General features: G+C 39.3%; 1 protein-coding gene across 2 annotated transcripts in view; it reads left to right on the forward strand.

The window, feature by feature from the left end:
- USP32 (ubiquitin specific peptidase 32) overlaps window positions 1–24,631 on the forward strand; it is a 134,896-nt gene that overhangs the window by 62,964 nt on the left and 47,301 nt on the right. For both annotated transcript variants that reach the window (XM_075264751.1, XM_075264752.1), the window contains exons 6-10: window positions 9,774–9,905; window positions 12,198–12,305; window positions 14,442–14,557; window positions 15,499–15,561; window positions 21,789–21,872. In XM_075264751.1, the coding sequence (XP_075120852.1) occupies window positions 9,774–9,905; window positions 12,198–12,305; window positions 14,442–14,557; window positions 15,499–15,561; window positions 21,789–21,872 (503 nt within the window). The remainder of the gene's footprint in view (window positions 1–9,773; window positions 9,906–12,197; window positions 12,306–14,441; window positions 14,558–15,498; window positions 15,562–21,788; window positions 21,873–24,631) is intronic.

Here is a 24,631-nt window from a genome sequence, read left to right on the forward strand (position 1 = left end):
CTTTAGTGGTGTTGTGAATCTTGCACAAGGTGGTATTGTGTTTTTAAAAAAAAAAAAAAAAAAAAGCTATGGAAAGTGCTTGAATTAGAAGTCTGGAGAGGGGAAGGCAAAGATATATATGCTTCCCTGAAATTTTCTATCCCATACCATCAGAACAATACACTGGAAGAACAGCAACTTCATTACAAATACAGAATGTGCAGTATAATGAAAGACTGGAATCAGAAACAGATTGGCCTCAAAGGATGAGTAGCTATCTCTAAACCATCGGGAAGGAATCCAAGACCAAACACGTGATGCAAACTAAATAAAACCTATCAGCATTTCACAGTGGATCACTGGCAGGCGAGCTTTGTTATACTGATGAATCCAATTTCTGATTGGTTTTACTTTTTCTTCTACTGATTTGTAGTCCATGGCGTACAGCACTTTAGTTATCTGTACAGAATAGTGAACTGAAACGAGTGGAAGTTGTCAGTATGCCTTTATTATGCTTTGCCCAATACTTAAGTGCTTATTTATATGTAGTTATATTTTTTCTTCATGTAAGGCACTTATTAAAAATGTATAAAGTATTATGATGATTTAAGGAACTACACAACTATGTGGGTGTCTATAGTGCTGCAAAAGGTCTGACAAGTTTTATTGTGGTCTTCACTAAGCTCCTGGGGGGTTAAAGAAATGTTATTTTAAATTTCTAGTTTCTTTACTTAAAATTTTCATGATTCAGGCATTTTTCCTGAACACATTAGTCTTTAGCTACCTACAGCAACATAAAATGCTGAAATAATTTGTTTTAAAATGATAGCAAGTTACTGCTTAGCATATAGAGAGGAGAACAAGCACAGTTTTCCATTCTGTCAATGTATATGGATTTTCAAGATCTGTATATCATTGTACATTAAAGCATAGACTGATGGTGGATGCACCGAAAAACCTCAATGACTTTTACAGGCAGTTTCTTCCAGCAAATTAACATTGGAAATCATTGTGGAGGACAGTGCACATCTTGATCTGCATTTTGTTAATAGACAATGTAATCTTCACCTGGTAATGCCAAATCTTTATTCTGCACTCTTTAATTTCATGGCCCACTGAACACTTAATACAGCAATTTATATCCTAGCCAATTGAATCTATTGTTGCAGTGGGCTACTTTAGGCTGTTGATGAAAGGTTAGCTGTTTAGCTAGTGTTCTGTTCTGTTATATATTTTTTTATACTTGTGCATTATTGTTTCTTTAATCTGAATGATCAAAGGGGTAAAAAGATGAAGGGGGATTCACAATCTTTAAAGCAAAAAACAGTTTAATGGGATGTCACCAGTACTGTCCCTATTGAACTATAAGCAGAGCCGCAGTTCACATGAATGAAAGGACTTTGTTTCTACTTCCCGTTCAGTGTTGCAGAAATATTATATTTTTTCCTGTTATGCTAATAGCTGTTGACACCATCATTGCACCAATGATCTACCTTCCTGTTGTGAAATGAATGGGCTAGGCAGTGTACATATCAAACATAGAAGGGAGGTATGGATTGACAGGGATCTGGATGGCCTAGTGCTTTGGAGCAATGAAGGCATTGTCGTTGCACTAAACTCATCACTTGCGTATCAGGAAAAAAAAAAAAGTACCGTATTTTTCGGACTATAAGACGCACTTTTTTTCCCCAAAATTTGGGGGGAAAAGAAGGGTGCGTCTTATAGTGCGAATGTGGCGCCTGGCACCCGCCGTAATAGAGAGGCGGAAGCCGGAAAGTGATAGACGCCATTACAGGTGCCGGGGCCTGAGACATCGCTGCCCTGCCCTGCATGAAGCCAGCAGCGGGAGGAGTGATGCTATTCCGCTCCTCCGTCCCCCCGCCGCTGGCTTCATGCAGGGCAGGGCAGCGATGTCTCAGGCCCCGGCGTCTATCCCTCCCCGGCATCCGCCTCTCTAGTACAGCGGATGCCGGGTCAGTATCAGCGGCCCCTTCTCCCCCGGGGCCGGTCCCTACCGGCCCCGTACCTGTGAAGTTGCAGGCCGGCTCCTGCGCGGCGATATCGCAGGAGCCGACCTGTTCGGGTGACAGCCGGGAGCCTAATGAGGCTCCCAGGCCTGTCACTGCTGTATTAGTATTGCGGCTGGTCTCTATGACCAGCCGTAATACTAATAGACAGAATGTCCCATAGATGGCAATACAGTTGTATTGCCGTCTATGGGACTTGCGATCAAGTGACCGCAGGTTCAAGCCCCGGGGGGGGAATAAAATAGTAAAAAAAAAAAAAAAAAGCTATAAAAATATGAAATAAATAAAAGTTCTAAATCACCTCCTGTCCCTAGAATATATATATAAAAGTAGAAAATCATATATCATAAACCACCGGTTTTCTTTTCAATACAAGGTGATCTAAGCAATAGATATTCCCCAAAATGGTATAACTAAAAAGTACTTCTGGCCCCGCAAAAAAAAAAACACTCTATGCGTCCCCGTACAGCTGCAGGGTCACCTGTCAATGTGGCCTTGCAGCTGTTGCAAAACTACAGCTCCCATATATTAAATATTTTACCAGTTTTTGCTTCAAAATTTTTTTTTCCCTATTTTCCTCCTCTAAAACCTAGGTGCGTCTTATAGTCCGAAAAATACGGTAAATATATTTGTAATGGAATTGACAATCAGGAAGTTGAGAAAGTATTTTATGCTGTCCTTATACTTAAAAGAGAACTGCTCTGCTGACAGACTCCCTTTTAAGCTTTGTGCACAAAGAATATGGGTGTGCTGATAACATTGGAATGATGTTTGTTGTATGGAATTTAGCTCTGGTGGTGTTTTTCTTTTTTTCAAAGCATCTTGAATTATCTTTACTTGTGTAGTTAAAGGGACTGATTATATTTTTTATTTATTTTTTGCAATGTAAGGAAACGTAGGTGCTAACTGGGGATAATCTGCAGTACCGGAGAGACAGCCGATGGGCACAAGTGGAATTTTTTTTGTTTGTTTTTTTTAATGTAGATTGTGAGCCCCACATAGGTGTAAAAAAAAAAAAAAAAAAAAAGTACATTGTGAGCCCTATTAGTATGTCTTTGGAGTATGAGATGGAAATCCGTGCAAATGCAGGGAGAACATACAAACTCCTTGCAGATTTTTTTTTTTTTTTTTTTTGCCCTTGACAGGATTCGAACCGAGAACTGCAAGGCTGCAGTGCTAACCACTGAGCCACCATGTGGCCCTAAGTGGCAACATTTTTGAAAGAAAGCCGCTATCTTTTTCTTGTTAAAGGGGTTATCGAGGACTCTCTTTAAAACTCAATGCCCGATACTCTTGGCTAAACCTTGGCTTTCTGGGTTGGTTCTGATTCAGGGTCGATTGGAACCAGCACCCAAGTTTATTCCTCTCCTCTTCTCCCATGGTCACAAGTTACTATTTAGTTGGCTGATATGACTCAACCTCTGTTGGTTTTCAGTTTAGTTTATGCTAAGTTTAGCTAAATAAATATATATAAATATATATATATATATATATATATATATATATATATATATATATATATACACACACACACACTCACCGGCCACTTTATTAGGTACACCATGCTAGTAACGGGTTGGACCCCCTTTTGCCTTCAGAACTGCCTCAATTCTTCGTGGCATAGATTCAACAAGGTGCTGGAAGCATTCCTCAGAGATTTTGGTCCATATTGACATGATGGCATCACACAGTTGCCGCAGATTTGTCGGCTGCACATCCATGATGAGAATCTCCCGTTCCACCACATCCCAAAGATGCTCTATTGGATTGAGATCTGGTGACTGTGGAGGCCATTAGAGTACAGTGAACTCATTGTCATGTTCAAGAAACCAGTCTGAGATGATTCCAGCTTTATGACATGGCGCATTATCCTGCTGAAAGTAGCCATCAGATGTTGGGTACATTGTGGTCATAAAGGTATGGACATGGTCAGCAACAATACTCAGGTAGGCTTTGGCGTTGCAACGATGCTCAATTGGTACCAAGGGGCCCAAAGAGTGCCAAGAAAATAATCCCCACACCATGACACCACCACCACCAGCCTGAAACGTTGATACAAGGCAGGATGGATCCATGCTTTCATGTTGTTGACGCCAAATTCTAACCCTACCATCCGAATGTCGCAGCAGAAATCGAGACTCATCAGACCAGGCAACGTTTTTCCAATCTTCAATTGTCCAATTTCGATGAGCTTGTGCAAATTGTAGCCTCAGTTTCCTGTTCTTAGCTGAAAGGAGTGGCACCCGGTGTGGTCTTCTGCTGCTGTAGCCCATCTGCCTCAAAGTTCGACGTACTGTGCGTTCAGAGATGCTCTTCTGGCTACCTTGGTTGTAACGGGTGGCTATTTGAGCCACTGTTGCCTTTCTATCAGCTCGAACCAGTCTGGCCATTCTCCTCTGACCTCTGGCATCAACAATGCATTTCCGACCACAGAACTGCCGCTCACTGGATGTTTTTTCTTTTTCGGACCATTCTCTGTAAACCCTAGAGATGGTTGTGCGTGAAAATCCCAGTAGATCAGCAGTTTCTGAAATACTCAGACCAGCCCTTCTGGCACCAACAACCATGCCACGTTCAAAGGCACTCAAATCACCTTTCTTCCCCATACTGATGCTCGGTTTGAACTGCAGGAGATTGTCTTGACCATGTCTACATGCCTAAATGCACTGAGTTGCCGCCATGTGATTGGCTGATTAGAAATTAAGTGTTAACGAGCAGTTGAACAGGTGTACCTAATAAAGTGGCCGGTGAGTGTGTATGTATATATATATATATATATATATATATATATATATATATATATATATATATATATGTGTGTATGTATATATATATATATATATATATATATATATATATATATATATATATATATATATATATATATTAATGAAGTATTACAATTATATTGCTGGTACTGTTAAAGTAATGTTTTACTTCATTTTAGCCTCTGGAGCAGATTTATGAAATCCTTTTAAGGTTAAGGCCCCACGTGGTGTCCCGCAGCCAAAAAGCACAGTAGGAAAAACGCATCACAGTTCTTCCCGTAGCACTTTAGAAAAAAAAAGTTTGCAGAGGTTTCCTCTGTGGACTTTGTATTACAATTATCTACCTATGGGGAAACTGCTGGCATTTCCGTAGGTATAATTGACATGTTGCGATTTCCAGAACTGAGGCGGTTTTGGAAATCATGGCGTGTCTGCACCGCAGGTTTTCACCGCAAAGTAGGCATGGGACTTTCTAGAATCCCATTCACTTTGCCCTGACTGTGTGTGTATATTAGATAGATAGATAGATAGATAGGTCAATAGAATAGGTCATCTGGGAGAGATCAGTGGGAGTCTGAAAACAAGAACCCCCCCCCCCTCACCCCCCCCCCCCCCCCCCCCGTTCAGCTGTTAGAAGGGCTGTGGCACTTGTGACCTGTTCACTATTTACCTCAAACTGTGTTTTATATCAGCCATATGATGGAATTACAACCTCAACACATTCACTTTTATGTGACATAGTTGTAGTTACATTAAAAGGCCACTTTGAAACCAGCATCATGTGATTTACACAGTGAATCTGTCACAGCGTTTATCTTGCCACTTAAAACGGCTGAAGAGTGGGTTTCCCCGTTGTGTTGAACTACCACTGATCTCTTAATGGTGGCCTATCCTTATGTTAGTTGCCAACGAAAAGACGTTTAGGAACCCCTTTAACTTGATAAATTTTGCTATTAGGATTTAATTTCATTAAACCATAAGTTGTATTTAATGCCTTGATTGATCAGTATTAATGACTTCTGTAAACCAGTGGCTTAAAGAGGACCTTTCACCAGCTCCAGTTTTTAGTATCTGTTAATAGATGCTGCTCTACTGATTTAATATGAAATTGCTATTTTTTTCTTTAACCCCACCATTCCCAAGTAATCAGTGTTTAGTTTTGTTGCCTGATATGCTGTATAGGCTCTGTACTGTCAGGTGGGCGGTGACAGGCAAGAGCAGGAAAGGCGGCACGTTTCTGAGATTTAATCTGGGTGGACAGTCTCAAATCGTACCCTTTGCCTCTTCCTGCCTGACACAGTCTACCTTAGAGTACAGAGCCTACATGGCATATGACGCACTAAAACTAACAGTACCTATTACTCAGGAATGGTGGGGGTAGAGAAATGAATTACCACTGTGCTGCAATCAGTGCAGCAGCACCTATCAAGAGCTCCTAAGAAACAGCATTGCATGCATATTTATACATGTATATAAAAATATGTAGTAATGGCCATCTTGCAAACTGTATATTCTTACTTTGCTTAATCAATGCTTGTATAGCCCCCGTGCAAGGCTCCTCTTGAGTTATGTTATTGGTAGTCTAACTTTGCTTTTTTGGGCAGATGTGAAGACATTACTTTATGCAAGGAAAAACACTATAATCTTTTCATGGACAGCACTTGGACATAAAAGTCATTAGTGTGAAAGAGTCATAATACAACTGTACTAGGTCATGCGGATTTTATAGAGGGACTCTTCTCTGTGAGCTAGAATTACATTGCAGCCTAATAGGGTCACCTTTCCAAGTGTCCAGCTGGTGACTCATGACTCCTGTTAAACCTACCTATTAATAATAATTCATACTGCATGAATCAGTGGCTGCTGGAACTATAGGACTGTTTTTAATAATGGCATGTTATACAAAGTGCATTTTATTCCTTGTTTAAATAAGATAATTTTTACTATATCGCTTTTTTTTCTTCTTTTTTTTTTGATGATCAATTTGCATCTGCAGCATCTATTATATGCCCTATCATCTAGACCTAAGTCACTGTGCAGGTAGTGGGCGTGAGCCGTATTTATTGTTTCCTAATAGAAATGTTATCTTTTCTTGTAAACCTGCTGCCCCCATGATAATGACATAACTGCTGAAAAGTGTTTAGACAGCATTTTTATTATGCAGTTTTATAAAAAATGTTTACCATTAGTTTGGTTGTTACAGTAGGTCTCTTTTCTGATTTATAGTTTCCCTGTAAACATCACATGTAAAATATTTCTGTTTGAATTACATTTTATATAGCTTATATAATTTTTGTTGTGTGTTTATTCCAAGTTTTTATAACATTTGATTAAACTATCCATTTACTACAAATAAATGAATATTATTATTTTGAGCAGCTTTGAAGCATTTGTCCAGCAAAGTTTTGCCCTTGGATATTTTGCTTAGCTGTTGGCAGCTTTGTCACTGTTGTCAGCCTTTTTTGATAGGAAAAGTTAGACTGCAGTGTCCTTCAATTGAGATTACAGAGTGGAGGTGCACTTTGTAATGTAAAATATCTTTTATGACACTGCCTTTACATCAAACGTCTTTGCATTTGATAACCTTGTAACCAATTTCTTTTGAAGTCACAATGGCATTTCATACCATTTTGTTAGTCCTATTGTACCGATACCTTGGGAGGCTATTTGCGATAGAAAAATGAATGAACCCGTGGCTTGGTTAAGTGTCACAAGTATGATCTCTGATCTGCATGATGGCAACAGTTTTTGAAGCCAAAACTGGCTAGTTAAAAGAATGGAATTATATACCAGAAATTCTACTTCTTGCTGTTTTAAAATCCACTTCTAGTTTTTATTTCAAAAACTGTAGCAAAAAGTCATGCTGGAAAACCATCCTTTAAGACATTGATGTTCTTGCTTTTGTCACCAGCTTTTTTTTCCCCCCTACCAACTACATGGTAAAGTACTGTAAATTGATTGAAATTACGGTACCCATAAACCTTCAATAGAAGTTGGCCAGCAGCTATTCTTTCTGACCCAATTCCACCACACAGACATAAGAACAAAAGTATTCGCTTTCAAATTCACCATGTCCAGACATTCATTACTTGGTATAGTCTGTGGAGTCGGGAGGCTACTGTACACTCAAAATGGTTGGCCAGTCCCACCACAATCAGCAGACTGGACTGACTTTCTCCAGTGTGTGTGAGATTGCCATTACACTTGGTGATATATCAGGGACAGCATAATACACAATTTTCTGATATGTTATAGGTTTTAGGATTGCTTCTGCCCGAAAGAAAGCAGCCAGTCAAAAGAAAATGTTCTCGAAATTTCCATGCAGCTTCAATTGAAGTCTACAGGCTGTTATATATGGAAGTTTGAGTCCGACAGAGATGGTGTATTGCAGAACTGTAACCATCACTGCTCTTTTCTTACAGAGATAATCTCTGGGTTATATAGATGTAGCAGAGATAAACCAGACTTCACAAAACCAATGAAATATCATAGAAAAATATTTTTCCAATGATTTTTAATTTCTTTTTTGGTGACCAGAGATCAAGGCCTCTGCAAGATGACTAGTAGTTGCTCATTGTCCCTTCTTTGCCTCATGTTTTTCTGAAGCTCATATCTTGCTTTACTGGTCTAAAAAGTTGTATTTCTGTCTATGTAGATTATTTGAAAGATCAATAACTTTTCAACAAAGTATGTACAAATTAATGTACAGGTGATTTTAAGAAACATTGTAGCATGTCTTAAGAGCAGAACGCCCCCCCCCCCCATTTTTTAGTATTTTATTGACATCAGCACAGGTCACTACTTCTCTAAACATGTTCTGTTTGGTCCTGGGCATAGTTCACAATAATGCCTTCAAAGGCATCATAGATGACTTTAAAATCAAAATTATGCTAAGAAAAATTCTTAATGTGCACAAGACTTTTTCCCTGCCCTTTGGGCTCTTTATGATCCTATTTTTGAACAGAACCGTTAAATCGATTTTCAAAGAGGCGTGCTGCTTCAGAAGTTCCGCCCCCACAGCAGTTTTTTGACTATTTGGTGTTGGCAGAGTATGATGGTCCCTCAGAGTACATGACTTTGCAGCGGTTTTAGCCTTCCTCCTTCTGGAGCGTGTCCTAGTGGATGTTAATGTAGTCAGTAGTAGAGACAGTGTGCAGTTCCCAATATCATACCTAAGCATTGGACAAAGCTTAAAGAATTTGTCTAGCCTTTCCCAACTAAAAAGGGAGAACTTGTCTTGAAAAGACAAACCACTTCTACCGTACTACAGTCTGTCAGCCCCCACCAGTCAGGTATTTATGGCCTATCTGAAGGATAGCCCATTAAAATCCCACACAAACCTAATAAAATTTTAATTTAAAAATTATTTTTGCGGTTAAAATTGCTTCAATTACCCTTATATTAATTATGTCACTTTATATTGTTATTGCCCCGTATATCCATCCTGCCACTGTTTCCTCAGTGAGATAGTTTAATGTCCCCCAAAGTGTGTGAGAAAAAAAAAAAAATTAAGTTATACAAAGCACTGTGGCCACAAGACATCTGTGTCCCAGTGTAGGAGGCGCAATGCAATGACTCCATTTTTCTGGGACCTAGACACCCTAGTTGTGGTCAGGGCAGCTTGTAGTTCTCAGGCCTGATGGCTTGCGCAATACAAGCAAGAGAATGGAAGAGTAGAAAGCCATACAGCCAATACAATTGAAATGGCTGCTTGCCTTTTAGCAAAGAACCTAACCGCTTATTGTTCTGCCAATAAATCCATAGGAAGGTTTGTTGGCTTTTATTTGGTGCATGGCTATGCCAAGATAGATATGCAGAAGAGAGGTCCTTGGTCTGGGATAAAGAGGTGAATTGAGGAGAACATCCCTCAGGATGCTGCTGCAGCTGCACACCAGTGTATATATACATAGGCTACCATAGGCTTTATCTCTTTTATCTGCTGAATTCCTAGGAATATGGATGTTACTAATTTCTATTTTTTTATGGATTGTGTTAACAGTGGAAGAATCTGACATCATTGACCTGGAGAAAAGATATTGGCTGTTAAAGGCTCAGTCAAGAACTGGACGCTTTGACCTGGAAACATTTGTTCCCTTGATTTCCCCTCCAATTCATCAGTCGTTAAGCGAAGGTATTTTATTGCAAAATATGGATATAAAATTTTTGTGATTTAATACATATGTAATGTATACCATTTTTATTAATATGCTCTTGCAAATCTACAAGACTGTGCAACAATTTTACAAGCGTTGCAAAGTAGTAATGCTATAAAAATAGATTTTAAAATAGTGTATTTTTATCACCAACTATTGATTTCATTTAGAATTCTCCTTTGTTCATTCACTTAGTTCTGTTAAAGGGGTTGTCCAGGATTTGGAAAAAGAAAGTAGGCATACTTACCTGTTCTGAGGCTCTGTTTGCACGTCAGGACTCTGAAGCTGTGATGCTCTTCTGACAATGGTCTCAGAAATCAGAGAGACCAGAGATATCACATACGTTCCCAAAGGTTGCTCCAACCCATTCAATTGTCAAAATTAAACAATAATCCTTTTTCTATTAATTTATTTTTTTTTATAAAGTTCCTCTGCAGTAATTTTTTCACACTTGCCTAAATTTTTTGCAGAGTGCTTTATGTATAATGAGCCACAAACATAAGTCTTTCTTAAATACTCAGAAGTATGTAGGCAAAGAGCTCTGTACAAAGCCATTGCTCATCATTATCTTGGTAAATATAGTAGATTATCCTTAGGAGGATAGTTTTTAAGGTGGATTTTTCCACGGATATGTCTTCTGCTCTCCTTATCAAGGTAATGATCAATGAATTTGTAGAAGATGCAATGACTCGGGATCCTAGTCTTCTAGTGCCAGCCTCCACCCCTCTTCTTACTTTTAATTGCCACTGCAGCAAGAGATTGTGGGAACTGTCTGGTTACTGTTCCTCAATAGCTACATTGGCATTTTCTCTTAGATTGCAATATGGTTGTATTGCAGTCAGTAGTACAGATACTCTAATTATTGCAATTTCAAGTCTCCTAGAAAAGTAACATTATATATATATATATATATATATATATATATATATATATATATATATATATATATATATATATATTTTTTAGTTTGTAAAAATACAATTTTTTTTTTAAAGTATAACATTTAAATAGAACAGAGACATATACTGTATTTTACGGACTATAAGGCGCACTGGACTATAAGCCGCATTGCCCATGAGCGCCTTATAGTCCGTCTCGGTTCATATATAAGGCGCACCGGACTATAAGCCGCAGTCCGGTGCGCATTATATCTTATTGAAAGCGGCGGCAGGCAGACTTTGCCAGCGGCCGCTTAACCCCCCGCGTGCCAGCCGCTTCTATTGGAAGCACTCGGCAGGCGAGGAGGGGCTCTATCAGCAAAATCATGCTGATAGAGCCCAACCGTAAACGTTAGATTAAACTACCCCCCCCCCCCCCCCCGGCCCGTTTTAAAATAAAAGCCTGAAACAGAATGTGAAACTTACCGAGCGGTGCAGGGTGGGCGGGCATTCAGGCCTCCTCTTCCTCCGATGTTCCGTCCTCCTCCGGCGCTCGCAAGCTGATAATGGCCAGGGCACATGCGCAGTAGAAGCATTATGATATTGCGCATGCGCCCAGGCCATTATCAGCGAGCGCCGGAGGAGAAGGACGGAACATCGGAGGCAGAGGAGGCCTGAATGCCCGCCCGCCCGCCCTGCACCGCTGGGTAAGTTTCACGTTCTGTTCCAGCGTGACAGCAGGGCTGCCGGACACTTCCTATTCATTTCTATGGGAGCAGGCATGCGAGCGCTCCCCATAGAAATGAATGGACTGCTTTTTTCCATTCATTTCTATAGGGAGCGCTCGCATGCCGGCTCCCATAGAAATGAATGGGAAGTGTCTGTCCATTCATTTCTATGGGGAGCGCTCGCATGCCTGCTCCCATAGAAATGAATAGGAAGTGTCCGGCAGCCCTGCTGTAACGCCGGCGTGTACGGCTGTGATACACGCCGGCGTTCGGTAGTGTGAATGCACCCTTACGGTGCCTTTTATGTATGTATGGAAGCGGCACGCAGTCTTTGCCGCCGCTTTCATCCATATATAAGCCGCACCGGACTATAAACCGCACTTACGATTTCTGAGGAAATCGTAGGTTTTTATGTGCGCCTTATAGTCCGGAAAATACGGTAGTTCTGACTTTTGGAAGATTTGGAGCTTAACAATTAATATGTAAAGTCCAATGCACTTCTTTCTATTTTAATTATTATTTTTTTTTTTTAACCTAAATTGTTTTTGGCATGTCAGGTTGAATGTGGGTTTGTCCCCAATTACATGTACTGTATAGTTGAATATTGACATTTTACAAGAAGAAGTTACAAACTGGGTGAACAAATTTTCTTTTTCTATTTCAGGGTTGTTTAATGCATTTGATGAAAACCGTGACAACCACATTGACTTCAAGGAAATATCATGTGGTTTATCTGCTTGCTGCAGGGGACCACTAGCTGAGAGACAAAAATGTAACTATTTTTTGTTTTCATAAAGGGAACGAGACTTCTTTCTGGCAATAGAAATTACTACGGTTTTTGCTCTTTGCAATTAAATATGCATTTAACACGTTAATTGAACGTTGGCGTACATTTCAGATTGTCTCAAGGGCCTTTTACACGGTGCTATAATCACTGATCATTTGGCCAGCGAACTGTTGTGCGTTATACCTAAAATCTATGCCAGTTCTAAACTGACTTAGATTTTATTTGTCTCACATGGGAAGTTCTATGGTATGCCCAAAATTATTAGGATGCAGTGCCTCTTAATCTTTCAGCTGTAGCTTGCACCAGCAGGGACTGGATTACAGCATAAATAAACGTTTATTCACATTTTCTTAAAGGGGTTGTCCCATCTCAAGGATCCTATCTATACTGGTAGCTTATGTAAATTTAAGAGTTTTCTTAAATATAACGTTTTAGAAATGCTGCTTTGTTTGACTGCTATGTGAACTCCAATTGTTTACATAGCGTTACCATAACCACGAACCTATGAACAAGCCACTTGTCTGCCAGCAGGACAATTAGTTCAGCTAATTGCAGCTTTGCTGATAAAGCCAAGTCTGTTCTGTACAAGCATCTGCTTATCTGATCTGCATAAGTATTGCATACTTCTCAGGCCTATTCAGGGGAGAGGGATGAGAGAAATACAGGAAATTAGAAGAAAAGTCTGCATCAGACCGCTGAAACACTGAGATGGGAAGACTCCTTTAAATCAATAGTGCAGGTGAAGGGAACAAAATGTGCAATATAATTCAATTAAAGAGGACCTTTCGTGTCCTTATACATAAGTGGTTTTATTTACTGCTAGAAAGACAGCAATGTGCTGAATTCAGCTCACTGTCGATTTTCCCAGTGGTGCTGTTTGTTTTGGCATTAATATCTCCCCACTCTCAGAAGGGTGTTTCTCACAGCCTAGCGTCATCTAGTGCCCCTCAACAGTACTCGCCCATAGCCCTGTATTGTGAAATGCGATAATCGTAATGGATAAAGATGGACCAGCGCTTACCCAATCGTTGGATGAAGATGAATCACTTTATTGTTTAAAGAACCAATATACACAACATGTTTAGGAGAACTGCGCTTTTTCAAGTGTGCAAATTGAAATTTCTGAGTCATTTCAGAAGAGAGATTGACAGTAATTCTTTATAACCTAGCTGTGTTGTGAAAACCAGCTGTCTCTATAGCACTGATGTCTGCTTTGAGAAATTCTGTTCTTCCTTTCCCTTCCCTCTGTATAGAGTTCTATATTTACTGATTTAATCAGTGACAAGAGGAGGCAAATAAGTGATTAAATAGGCTATTTTCTTTAATAAAGTATGTTACAAAGTTTATCTTCACCTGCACTGTGGATTTTTGGACTTATTTAAGCTTTAAAGCTGGCGTAGTGTTCTTGTTCGATTTTTTTTTTTTTATTTTATTTATTTTTTTCTAAATTGCATTGCAATTTGGAACACTAAACCACTCTCTGGTCTTTGTGGACCGGATGTTTAGTGTCCCAAATTGCCATGCTTTAAATCCGTTGATGCCTGCAATTTAATAAAAAAATAATTTAATTAAAAAATAAATAAATAAAACACACACACACACTTGCTTAGAGATGAGTCCAGTGAGACTCATCAAAGTCATCTCTGTTGCTTCCATGGTTCTTCAGTGATGCTGAGGACATACATCCTGGTTTCATTGCACAAGTGCCTAAGGTTGCACACCTCTATATTCACTAAAGAATTGCATTGATGTGGGGACTACAGTGGCAGGGCGAGTATAAAGCTTTTTTATTTTTATTGCAGGCATATATGGCTTTATAACATGATAATTTGGGACTGTAAACCCTCAGTCCTTCAGGACCTGTGGGTGGTGTAGTATCTCAAATTGCCTTGTCAGATTCCCTTTAAGTGTGAACAAGGTAGAATAAGTCAGGTCACTTCTGTATGAAACAACAAGTTATTGCTCTGTTTGTAAGTACTGATGTATTGACAATAACTTTTGAGGTTGCTTGAGCTGGCAGAACTATAAAAGAATGGAATTGGGGCTTTATATACAGTGTATAGTTTGAGTAATGACTGTCTGGTTTATTGGTCATCTGCAATGTTTTCTTTTTTTAACCAGTTTGTTTCAAGGTATTTGACATAGACCGTGATGGTGTTTTGTCTCGTACTGAACTGGAAGAGATGGTTCTTGCACTACTAGAAGTCTGGAAAGATAATCGCACTGATGCCATACCTGTAAGCTCTGTTCACACATGTTTTAAATTACACTGTCATCCGATATAGTGACATTTTTTTTTATTTATTTAGAAATAATAGTGGTATTTAGTCACTGCCTATCCAGTGCTTGTAGCAATTAGATCAAGAGTAACAGTTTTGCCTCTAGTGGAGGCATTGATTATAGAACTTTTTTTTTTTTTCTCTTTTTTCAGGCAGAATTTCTACATATTAGTGGTGAAGAGGGGTGGGAGATAGAAAAGACACTCAAATAATTGCTGTTTCTTCACTCTGCTATTGTAAATTCCTTTAAAATTGTAATCTTGGTAGATAAGAGGCTATTAGTACACAGAATGAGACAATAAATCAATTATCTAGCTGGCAGAAGAGTCTTTCTCCATAGAACTCTGTGTGTGATGATTAATATGGAGACAAATAAAATGTAAACAAATATAAAGGCAGGAGAACCGCGTAATAAGTGGAGAAGGAAACTTATCTCCTTAATAAGATATATTACACAGTTTATTATATTTAAATCTACTATTCATTCAGGAAAAGTTGTTTATAACTGGCGGTATGCTTTCATTATCTATACATACATATACCAGTATGTTTGCTTTCTACTCCTTTTCTTTGTTAAAACTGAGCAATTGTCATATTTATTACATTAGAAATACTCATCTCTTGCAAATGTTTATTTAAGAAATCCCTTGTGGAAACTACTGTGATAAATGGTGCACAAATTAGGATTAAAATGTACTAAGGTGCAGCATTTTGTGTGCTAACACCTGCTAAATGCCTCTGTAATAGTGCATATTCAAAGAGCCTTGGTCACGTATCTACAATTCCGTAGTTTTTTTTAGATACCATCTTTTTTGTGCAATTTTATTGAAAGTTTTCTGCAGTTACAACTTATATATTCGATTACTAATTTTATTTAATATTTTTTCTTTTAATAACAGGAATTACACTTGAATCTTTCTGCAATCATAGACAATATATTAAAAACTCATGACACAACTAAGGTAAGCATGTCTGTGTTTTTGTTCTTTTTATACGTGCATCTATTTGTTATAGTTCGACAATCGCTGCTATATCCATCACTAGATGGACTGCAGGTCACGTGACTCAGATTACTTATGTCTGTAGACTTTATGGAGAGGGAGGGAGAGAAGGGAGTGAGCAGGAGATGGAAGAAAAATGCTGGGGCTGTTTCTGAATGAAAGGGCGAGATATAGAGAAAATTCTTCTGCAGTTACTGTGCATAATATATGTCAGCTAGTCTCCACTCACCAGTTCAGAGAGGAGTGCAAGCTACAGATATAGCATGCACGTGTGCAACTACAAAGAACTACAAAATAAGAATATAATGGCCAGATATAGTGTTAGTCATGATATACATGTACTGATGAATTATGCAGAGTTTATTGAAGGATTGGGTACACTTTAAAGCATACCTAAGCTTTTAACCAACTTTCTGTCAGCAATTGTGATATTAATGGATTTTGTAATATACCTTATTAACAGATTTTTGCTCCTTTTGCTGAAAACCTGCACTGAAATGTAATTTCTGTTCTTTATGCAATCTTTTCATTGTTAACAGAAATCCTCTCACTGATTCCATCTTGCACTTAATACGTAAAACTGATATCCTCCTTCTCCAAGAGACACACTTTAAGTTATGTAGAATTCCACAAATGCCTAAGAGATAATTTAACACCATTGGTTCTATAGTTTTCACCCCCAGTCCTCCTCTAAAGGTTTGGACATTGCAATTAGAAACACGGTCCCCTTCAGTTGCAAACACACACTGATGCTGAAGGAAGATTCTTATTTCTCGAAGGAACCGTGGCATCTACCCTCGGACTATAGCAAACTTGAATTTTCCAAACCACAAGCAGGTAGAATGGTTGTGCTCAACGCTACATGATTTTAAGATATTTGCAGAGGTTGAGATTTTGCTAGGAGGTGATCTAAATTTACCATTAAACCTACTGTTAGATACCTCGTCTGGGAAATTGCCTATAATAATAAATTTTATTTATATAGCGCCAACATATTCCGCAGCACTGTACAATTTGTAGGGTTTAAATACAGACAGATACATAACAAAGAACGTCATTTTACACAATGGGACTGAGGGCCCTGCTCGCAAGAGCTTACAATCTATGAGGTAGAAGGGGTGACACAAGAGGTAGCAGTGGCGGCATTGCTTATACAGTATTCAGACAATTTTGTAATAGAGGTGACTGTCATTACGCAAACAAAACTTTGAGTCATCACTAGTGGTGTCCTGTAACATGTGGATGGAGCTTGGACAAATAAAGTTAGCCTGAAAAGACATCATATCTAGAGATGTGCGAACACTGTTCGGATCAGCCGATTCGAACAGCACGCACCCATAGAAATGAATGGAAGCACCTGGCACGTACACTTTGCCGGCGGCCGGTCGCCGTGCCAGGTGCTTCCATTCATTTCTATGGGTGCGTGCTGTTCGGATCGGCTGATCCTAACAGTATTCGCTCATCTCTAATCATATCATGTGGGAGTGGGGACAGAGGAAGGTTAAATTTTGGGGATTCTAATTATAGTGCGGAAGGGTTTACGTTAGAAATTGTGATAGGCCTGTCTGAAAAGATGTGTCTTTAGTTTGCGTTTGAAACTGTAGAAATTGGGAGTTAATCTGATTATCCGGGGTAGAGCATTCCAGAGAAGTGGTGCAACAAGGGAGAAGTCTTGTATACGAGCGTGGGAGGTTCTGATAATAAAGGATGTAAGTGTTAGGTCATTGAGTGAGTGGAGAGCACGGGTTGGGCGGTAGACAGAGATGAGGGAGGAAATGTACGGGGGTGCAGCATTATGGAGAGCCTTGTGGATGAGGGTGATAACTTTATATTTTATTCTATAATGAATAGGCTGCCAATGTAGTGACTGGCACAGACCCGAGGCATCGCTGTAGCGTCTAGCCTGATAGATAAGCCTGGCCGCTGCATTCAGAATAGATTGTAGAGGGGAGAGTTTAGTGAGGGGAAGACCGATTAGTAAGGAGTTACAGTAGTCAAGGTGAGAATGAGTCAGAGAGACAATAAGTGTCTTTAGTGTATCTCTGTTGAGGAAAAGGCGTATTCTGGAGATGTTTTTGAGGTGGAGGTGACATGAACATGCGAGTGATTCAATATGAGGGGTGAAGGAAAGGTCTGCATCAAACATGACCCCGAGGCAGCGGGCCTGCTGCCTAGGAGTTATAGTAAGGCCTGAGACTACAATGGATATATCAGGGACAGATCTATTAGATGGTGGAAACAGTAGTAGTTCAGTCTTGGAGAGATTTAGTTTCAGATAGAGCGAGGACATGATGTTAGAGACAGCAGAAAGACAGTCACTGGTGTTCTGTATGAGTGCAGGGGTGATGTCACAGGAAGATGTGTATAATTGGGTGTCATCAGCATAAAGATGGTACCTGAAGCCAAATCTGGCGATGGTTTGTCCAATGGGGGCTGTGTAGAGAGAAAAGAGCAGGGGGCCTAGGACCGAGCCCTGAGGAACCCCAACAGCAAGGGAAAGAGGGGAAGAAACAGAGCCCACAAATGATACACTGAAAGTGCGGTCTGAGAGATAAGAGGAGAACCAGGAGAGCGCATTGTCGTTGAGGCCGATTGCCTATTGTATGGGAGGCTTATAAGTTGTATATAAGGGGATTCCTGATTTCTAAGGCATCAGCATTTAAAAAACTACCGCAGAAGGAGATAGATTCTCTATTGGCCCAAATCTCTGCCTTGGAAAGAATCCATAAACTTCAAAATTTCTCCCGTGCTCATGAAGAGCTATTAGTCCTTAGGGAAAAACTTGTAGCTTCTAAATAAATCAGCTGCAAAACAACTCTTATACTCCAAGACCAAACTACTTTCTCATGGTGACAAGGGAGGCAAACGTCTTTCAGCCATGATCAAAAAAGAAAAAAAGAAAATCATATATAGAGGCTATTTAAAAAAAAAAAAAAAAAAAAAAAAGGCTCTGTAGATGGCGATACCCCTCAAATTGCTCCTATGTTTCATGAATATTACACCATTCTATGTAATCTGAATAAAACAAGCTCTGCCTTAGACCAAACTGATAGACTGGCCCATACCAAAGAATTTCTCTAAGAACTACACTTCCCCTCCCTTTGTCCATCTTATGTTAACTCTCTGATGGCCCCAGTCTCCGCAGATGGAATAACAAAGATCATTAACAGTTTTCTGATAGGTAAAATCCCAGGTCCAGATGGGTTCCCTTAGTGTATCATAAAACGTTCCAAAAACCTCTTCTACCTCACCTCTCTCTAATATTCAATTCATTTCTTTAAAGAGGACTTTTCATCAGATCGGGCACAGGCAGTTCTATATACTGCTGGAAAGCTGACAGTGCGCTGAATTAAGCGCACTGTCGGCTTTCCTGATCTGTGCCCCGGGTAAAGCGCTATCCGTCCCGGTACCATAGCGCTTTATAGTCAGAAGGGCGTTTCTGACAGTTAGCCAGGGACGCCCTTCTGCCCAGCAGCGCCTATCGCGCTGTACTGTGGAGCGGAGAGAAACTCCCCGCTCCTGATAACACTAGTCTATGGACGAGCTGTGTGAACAGAGGGAGGGGGCGTTCCTCCCCGCTCACACTGTACAGCGCGATTGGCGCCGTGAGGCAGAAGGGCGTCCCTGGCTAACTGTCAGAAACGTCCTTCTGACTATAAAGCGCTACGGTACCGGGACCGATAGCGCTTTACCCGGGGCACAGATCAGGAAAGCCGACAGTGCACTGAATTCAGCGCACTGTCAGCTTTCCAGCAGTATATAGAACTGCCTGTGCCCAATCTGATGAAAGGTCCTCTTTAAGGTCAGGCTATGATTAAGCAGACTCAAGAGGCCTACATTGCCCTCATAGCGAAAGACGGCAAAGGCCCACTCCTTTGTAGCAGATGCAGGCTTCTCTTACTTTTGTTCATTATTTGCATTTCCACTGGGGTGCAGTAGTTGCTGGGGAAGGGGAGGGGGTGTTTTGGTTGTTTGTCTGCCCCTTCCATGAGCTTAAGGACTTTTTTTTCCCCCACTTGGAATTCAGCCTGGCTGAATTTAGGGTATCTGCAATGCTCCTATTGACCCCTTCCCGGTGGAACAGGAACATTTCAGATACCCTATATTCAGTAGGGTAGTATTTTCTTTTTTTTTTTTTTTCCCCCCACTATTTTATGGGAGATTCTACTACTATTGCAGCTGGTCATAGACCCCGAGGGGGGCTTTTTCAGCACACAAACTGTGCTGAAAAACTAGGCTTTGTACTCAAGTATATACGGTACTTTAGTTCTGGAAGCCACAAAACTACTTATACCAAGGTTTTGGCTTTAACAAGCTGCTCCTCTTATTCAAGACTGGATAGACAAGGTGAACCAGGTCATGAGATTTGAGGAGCTCATCAGTTGATCAAATAGAAATCCTGACTCATTCCAGAAGATCTGGTCTCCCTGGCTCAGGGCAGACCTCGCCTCCTCCCTTCCCATGGGTGGTAGTGATAAGATGCCTTAGATATAATTGTCTCCTTATCCTTGAAAATTGTTTGCACCCTACAGATTGCTTCTAGTTTTGCTATATTTTTCCTCAAGAGTATCCCTTCCTCCATAACCCCCACAGTCTGTTCTTTACTCATCTTTCTCTATATAAGTATTAATCTCTTCCATATGTTTTAGGATGTAAAATCATTCTTTTTTCTGTTAGAACTTTGAATTGACTGTTCACCCAACACATTCGTTTGTTACCTATTGTTGTAACCTAATGTGACTTTTCAATATCTTCTTTGATGTCTTAATTTTTTTGCATTGTAAACCTGAACAAAATTCAATAACACGAGAATAATTTATATATCCTCTCACTGAAGTAGTAGTGGGTGAGCAATTGGGTAATTAAAGGAAAAATGCAGGATATCTGACTCACTGTATGCTAGCCAAGCAGGATTGCTGTTATGTGAATAATCCAAACCAAAATTCAAGGGTGTAGCATGTGAAAAATAATCAATTAATCATAATTGAGGTAGAATGTGTAGTTAATTGTGATTTAGACTTGGGTATGATCGCTCAGTCATAAGCACCTGTATAATAAAACAAAGTAGGGGGTTCATTGTAGAACTTTACATATAGATACATACAGCTCCCAAAAAATACAGGGAGAATTGTGATCTGTGTGATTCTGATGTCTTTTATATGACATGAGAACTACAGTTCTGTGTCTCATAATACCTTAGATATAACAGGATAGGGCAATAATTCTGTTCGCAACACAGCAGAGCAGCTTCAATAAATGCATTGCTATGAATAGTAGGAGACCTGGTTGAATTAAATGTTTTTCTATTCTAATAAGATGATTTTGGTTTGTATGTGTGTAGTGTATAGATGCCCATGCACATTAAATGAATAGATGTTGAATAGAAGAAGGATCAGGCATGTGGATTTGTATTGTTGTATTATTGTAATGTTGTATTTTGCCTGGTTTCCCCTTTTAATTCCATGGGAGATAAACCATTTACAGTTGTCAGTCGGAGACTTATTCCTGTGTGTCTGTATACCTATACACACATATAAATCAAGGTTTCCCCATGAGCACATATAAAATCAGCAAGCTATCAAGTTGTTACAGCTGTTTCTCAGATTCAGATGTATAGTAACCTAAGTCAGTAGTTCAGGAGTGTCATTTCTAGAAATAGGCGCATGTTCCAGATGTGATACCCACATCTCTTAACCATGTATAGCATATCCACCAGATGTCTGTGTGGAACACCACCATTAATACCACGGTATTTGTAAATGGTCTTTCGCCATGGTCACCATGCTGTATATGAAAAAAATCTGCAGTGTATGTGCTGCAGTGTAAGACTCCAAGCTAAAGCTGTGGACAGGGGAACCTCCTCTAAAAACGTTACTGAAGGGAGCCAATAGTTGTAGATGAATGTATTTTGTTTTTAGCTATTGTAATCAATGTAAATCTTGGTTTTGTCGGTCAATGTCCACAAAGCCCAACTAAATCCTCTGTGATTCTGTATTGCACAATAAACCTTTACAAGACTAGGCAGTATAATGCACTGTATAGGCCATTACCAGTTAATGAGACTGCATTCTCATAAAGCAGCCAGCGCAAAACAGTTATTGTTCGTTTTTTTTTTTTGTTTTTTTTTTCTAGACTCTCTATTTGATAAGTTACATTGTTCATTTTTTTTTATTTTTTTTTGTTTATAGAGTGGACACCTCACCCTGGAAGACTACCAGATATGGAGTGTTAAAAGTGCTCTCGCCAATGAGTTCTTAAACCTTCTTTTCCAGGTAAGCATTTTCATCTAATGATAGCGGGGTGACCTTAGTCTATGTGAATCGGTGTTTTTAATGTTTGGGTATGAAGAAAATTACCACAAGTACATTTGTCCAGACTTCAGATTGTTAATTTCCATTTATAATAGCAGAGGTATGCATTTATTTACATTGGTTCAGCTCATTGTGTATTGTGTGTTCATTTTTTTTTTTTTTTTTTTTTATAATCTTGCTATAATAAACTACTACAGATTATATGAAGTGGTAAAGGCATGTGCAATACTCAGTAGCGTTATCATGTTTTCAAGATTTTCCATGTGTGCGCAAATGTGTCCAATACTGCACTCTTACTCGAATAAACAGAGCCTATTGGATATGGGTTTGCAAATAAGCACCATTATGTTCTTTTTAGCTCCATCTGTCACACCCATTAACTTCCATTGATAGAGTCCCGTATCTTCAAGATAGGGTTACCCCTTTAAATATACAAAAGATAGAAGATTTAAAGACTTAAGAAAATTTCAGGTAATGTATATAGATGATAACTCTCAATCTGCTTTAGAAAACTTGTGAAAGACATCAATGTATATGATGCCTGACTATCCTGCAGAGAGGTACGGTGCTTTAGCTAGAAAAGGCTCATGAAAGAGCAGCTGCGTATTGGTCATTGGTTAATCGCTCATCTCATTATATATCACTGAAATTGTTCTGAAGCTTGAGCGTTTCTGAAATAGGAGCCTAAATCAATCAGTCACACGCTATTACCCGTAGTCAGTTTGATTAAACAAATGACAGTAAAAGAGATGGCATTAGCAGAATAAGTGATGAAAATTGGCCTTTTTTTGGCCATTCTGTTTCCATTATGATTATACAGTTAAACTTTGCGAGATCCTTTTCATGCTGATGAATGAGGAACCAGGCTTATCTTCCGCTCCATTCATTTGCTGATGTTGATAATGTCTCAGCTCAAATTATGATGGTAGTTTTTTTTGTTTTTTTTTATTTCCAAAAAATCCGCACTCCTGAAAACATCATGCAACAGTATACAGATAGCACCAAATTTGTTTAGTTTACAGATTGTAACATTCTGGTCCCAAAGTATGCATGCTTTTCTGGTGAAGTTCCAGTAGGGAGGGACCGATATCTTCTGTTGTAATAAAGTGGAGGAGGAGTGACAGGCAATAAAAGTGTACAGTAAAGTGAGTGGTCGTTCAGAACCCACAGTACACTTTTATCCATAATTGAAAGTAACAGCACCTGTATCTTAGGTACTTCATTATGAAGTGTATATAAGGCTTAGATTTAACAAATGTGAGTTAGGGTTTTATATACATACATTTATACACAATTAAGGACAACTTCGGTGGTCAAGTTGGGATGTTTAAATAGTCTGTAGGCAGGGAATTGTACTGGTAGATTCTACAGTTTCCAAATATACCTCTATTCAGCTTTGGCGCCCCATTTTCACGTAAATCATGGTTATTCATGTGAAACAGAGGGATAACTGCCAGGGAATCTAAAGCTAAGATTGAAGTGCAGACAGGCTAAAGCCTGGTTCACATCCTCGTTCAGTATTCTCTTCGGGGGAGCCCACTTCGGGACCCCCCCGAACTGAAACCTATATGCATTTAAAAAGCAGTTAGCTAAGAAACTATATGGACCCCGTAGACTATAATGGGGTCTGAGTGGTTTCTGCGCGGTGTCCTCACAAAAAACACACGGACCCCATTATAGTCTATGGGGTCCACGTGGTTTCTTAGCTAACCACTTTTTAGGTTTCTGTTTGGCTGGGTGTGGGGGTGCAGATGTGTACCAGGCCTAAGACACACCCCAAAGCACATTTCCACTTATTTGCATAAGAATTAAGGGAGTTGTAGTTCCACAGGTGCTGGACTGTCAAAGGTTGCTGATCCCTAGTCTAGTGCCTGCCCTTTTGGAGACTGAGCAGGAGAAGATTTCACATTTAGTGCTGCTAAATGTAAAATGGCTAGATTTCAGAACAAGACTAAGCTGTATGCACTTCACTAAGTAAAGAGCACATTATCCATTTGATTGAATGGAAATATATTATGCTAGGCAGCTTTCTTAAAAAGATATGTGGTTTCTATGAAAAAACAAACAAACATAACCCTAATGCATTGTATGAATGGAATATATATATATATATATATATATATATATATATATATACACACACACACACCAATGTATTATTTGTCCTCATTAGTTATCTACAGGAGAAGAAATTTAAGGAAAATTCCTCATATGCTTGCGGCTTGCGCTTTCTTTAGTGTTTTTATTCCTTTTACCTTTAGTTATGTAAAAATAAAGTGATTTTATAGAATGTTTCAAGGTAAAGAGCAAAATGTTATTCTGAGAAATATGATAAAAATGCTCCAAGTGAATAATACCCATTGTACTAGATGACAGCACAATAAGCATTACTTGAATTTATACTTGCACTGTAGCAGGGGTTGTATATTTTCTCATGTAGACTTTTTACCATGAACAATATTGGACAGGGTAAGACAAGACTGGAGTAACTGGGGGGAATTAATCTTTGAGAAGGAAGCCATCCACCGACTACAAGCCACCTGCCAAATAAAAAAGCAGCAAAATTAAGGTGGTTATACACTTTCAATAGTTAAAGGGAATCTATCATTGGAATTTCTTGATTTTAATTACTTTAGAGTTTTTACTACGTAACAGCCCATTTAAACCAACATTATATTTTGCATTTTTTTTTTATTTATGAAACAAAACTAATATAATTT

This window comes from Leptodactylus fuscus, chromosome 2 (genome assembly GCF_031893055.1).
Source record: "Leptodactylus fuscus isolate aLepFus1 chromosome 2, aLepFus1.hap2, whole genome shotgun sequence".
Classification (NCBI taxonomy): Eukaryota; Metazoa; Chordata; class Amphibia; order Anura; family Leptodactylidae; genus Leptodactylus; species Leptodactylus fuscus.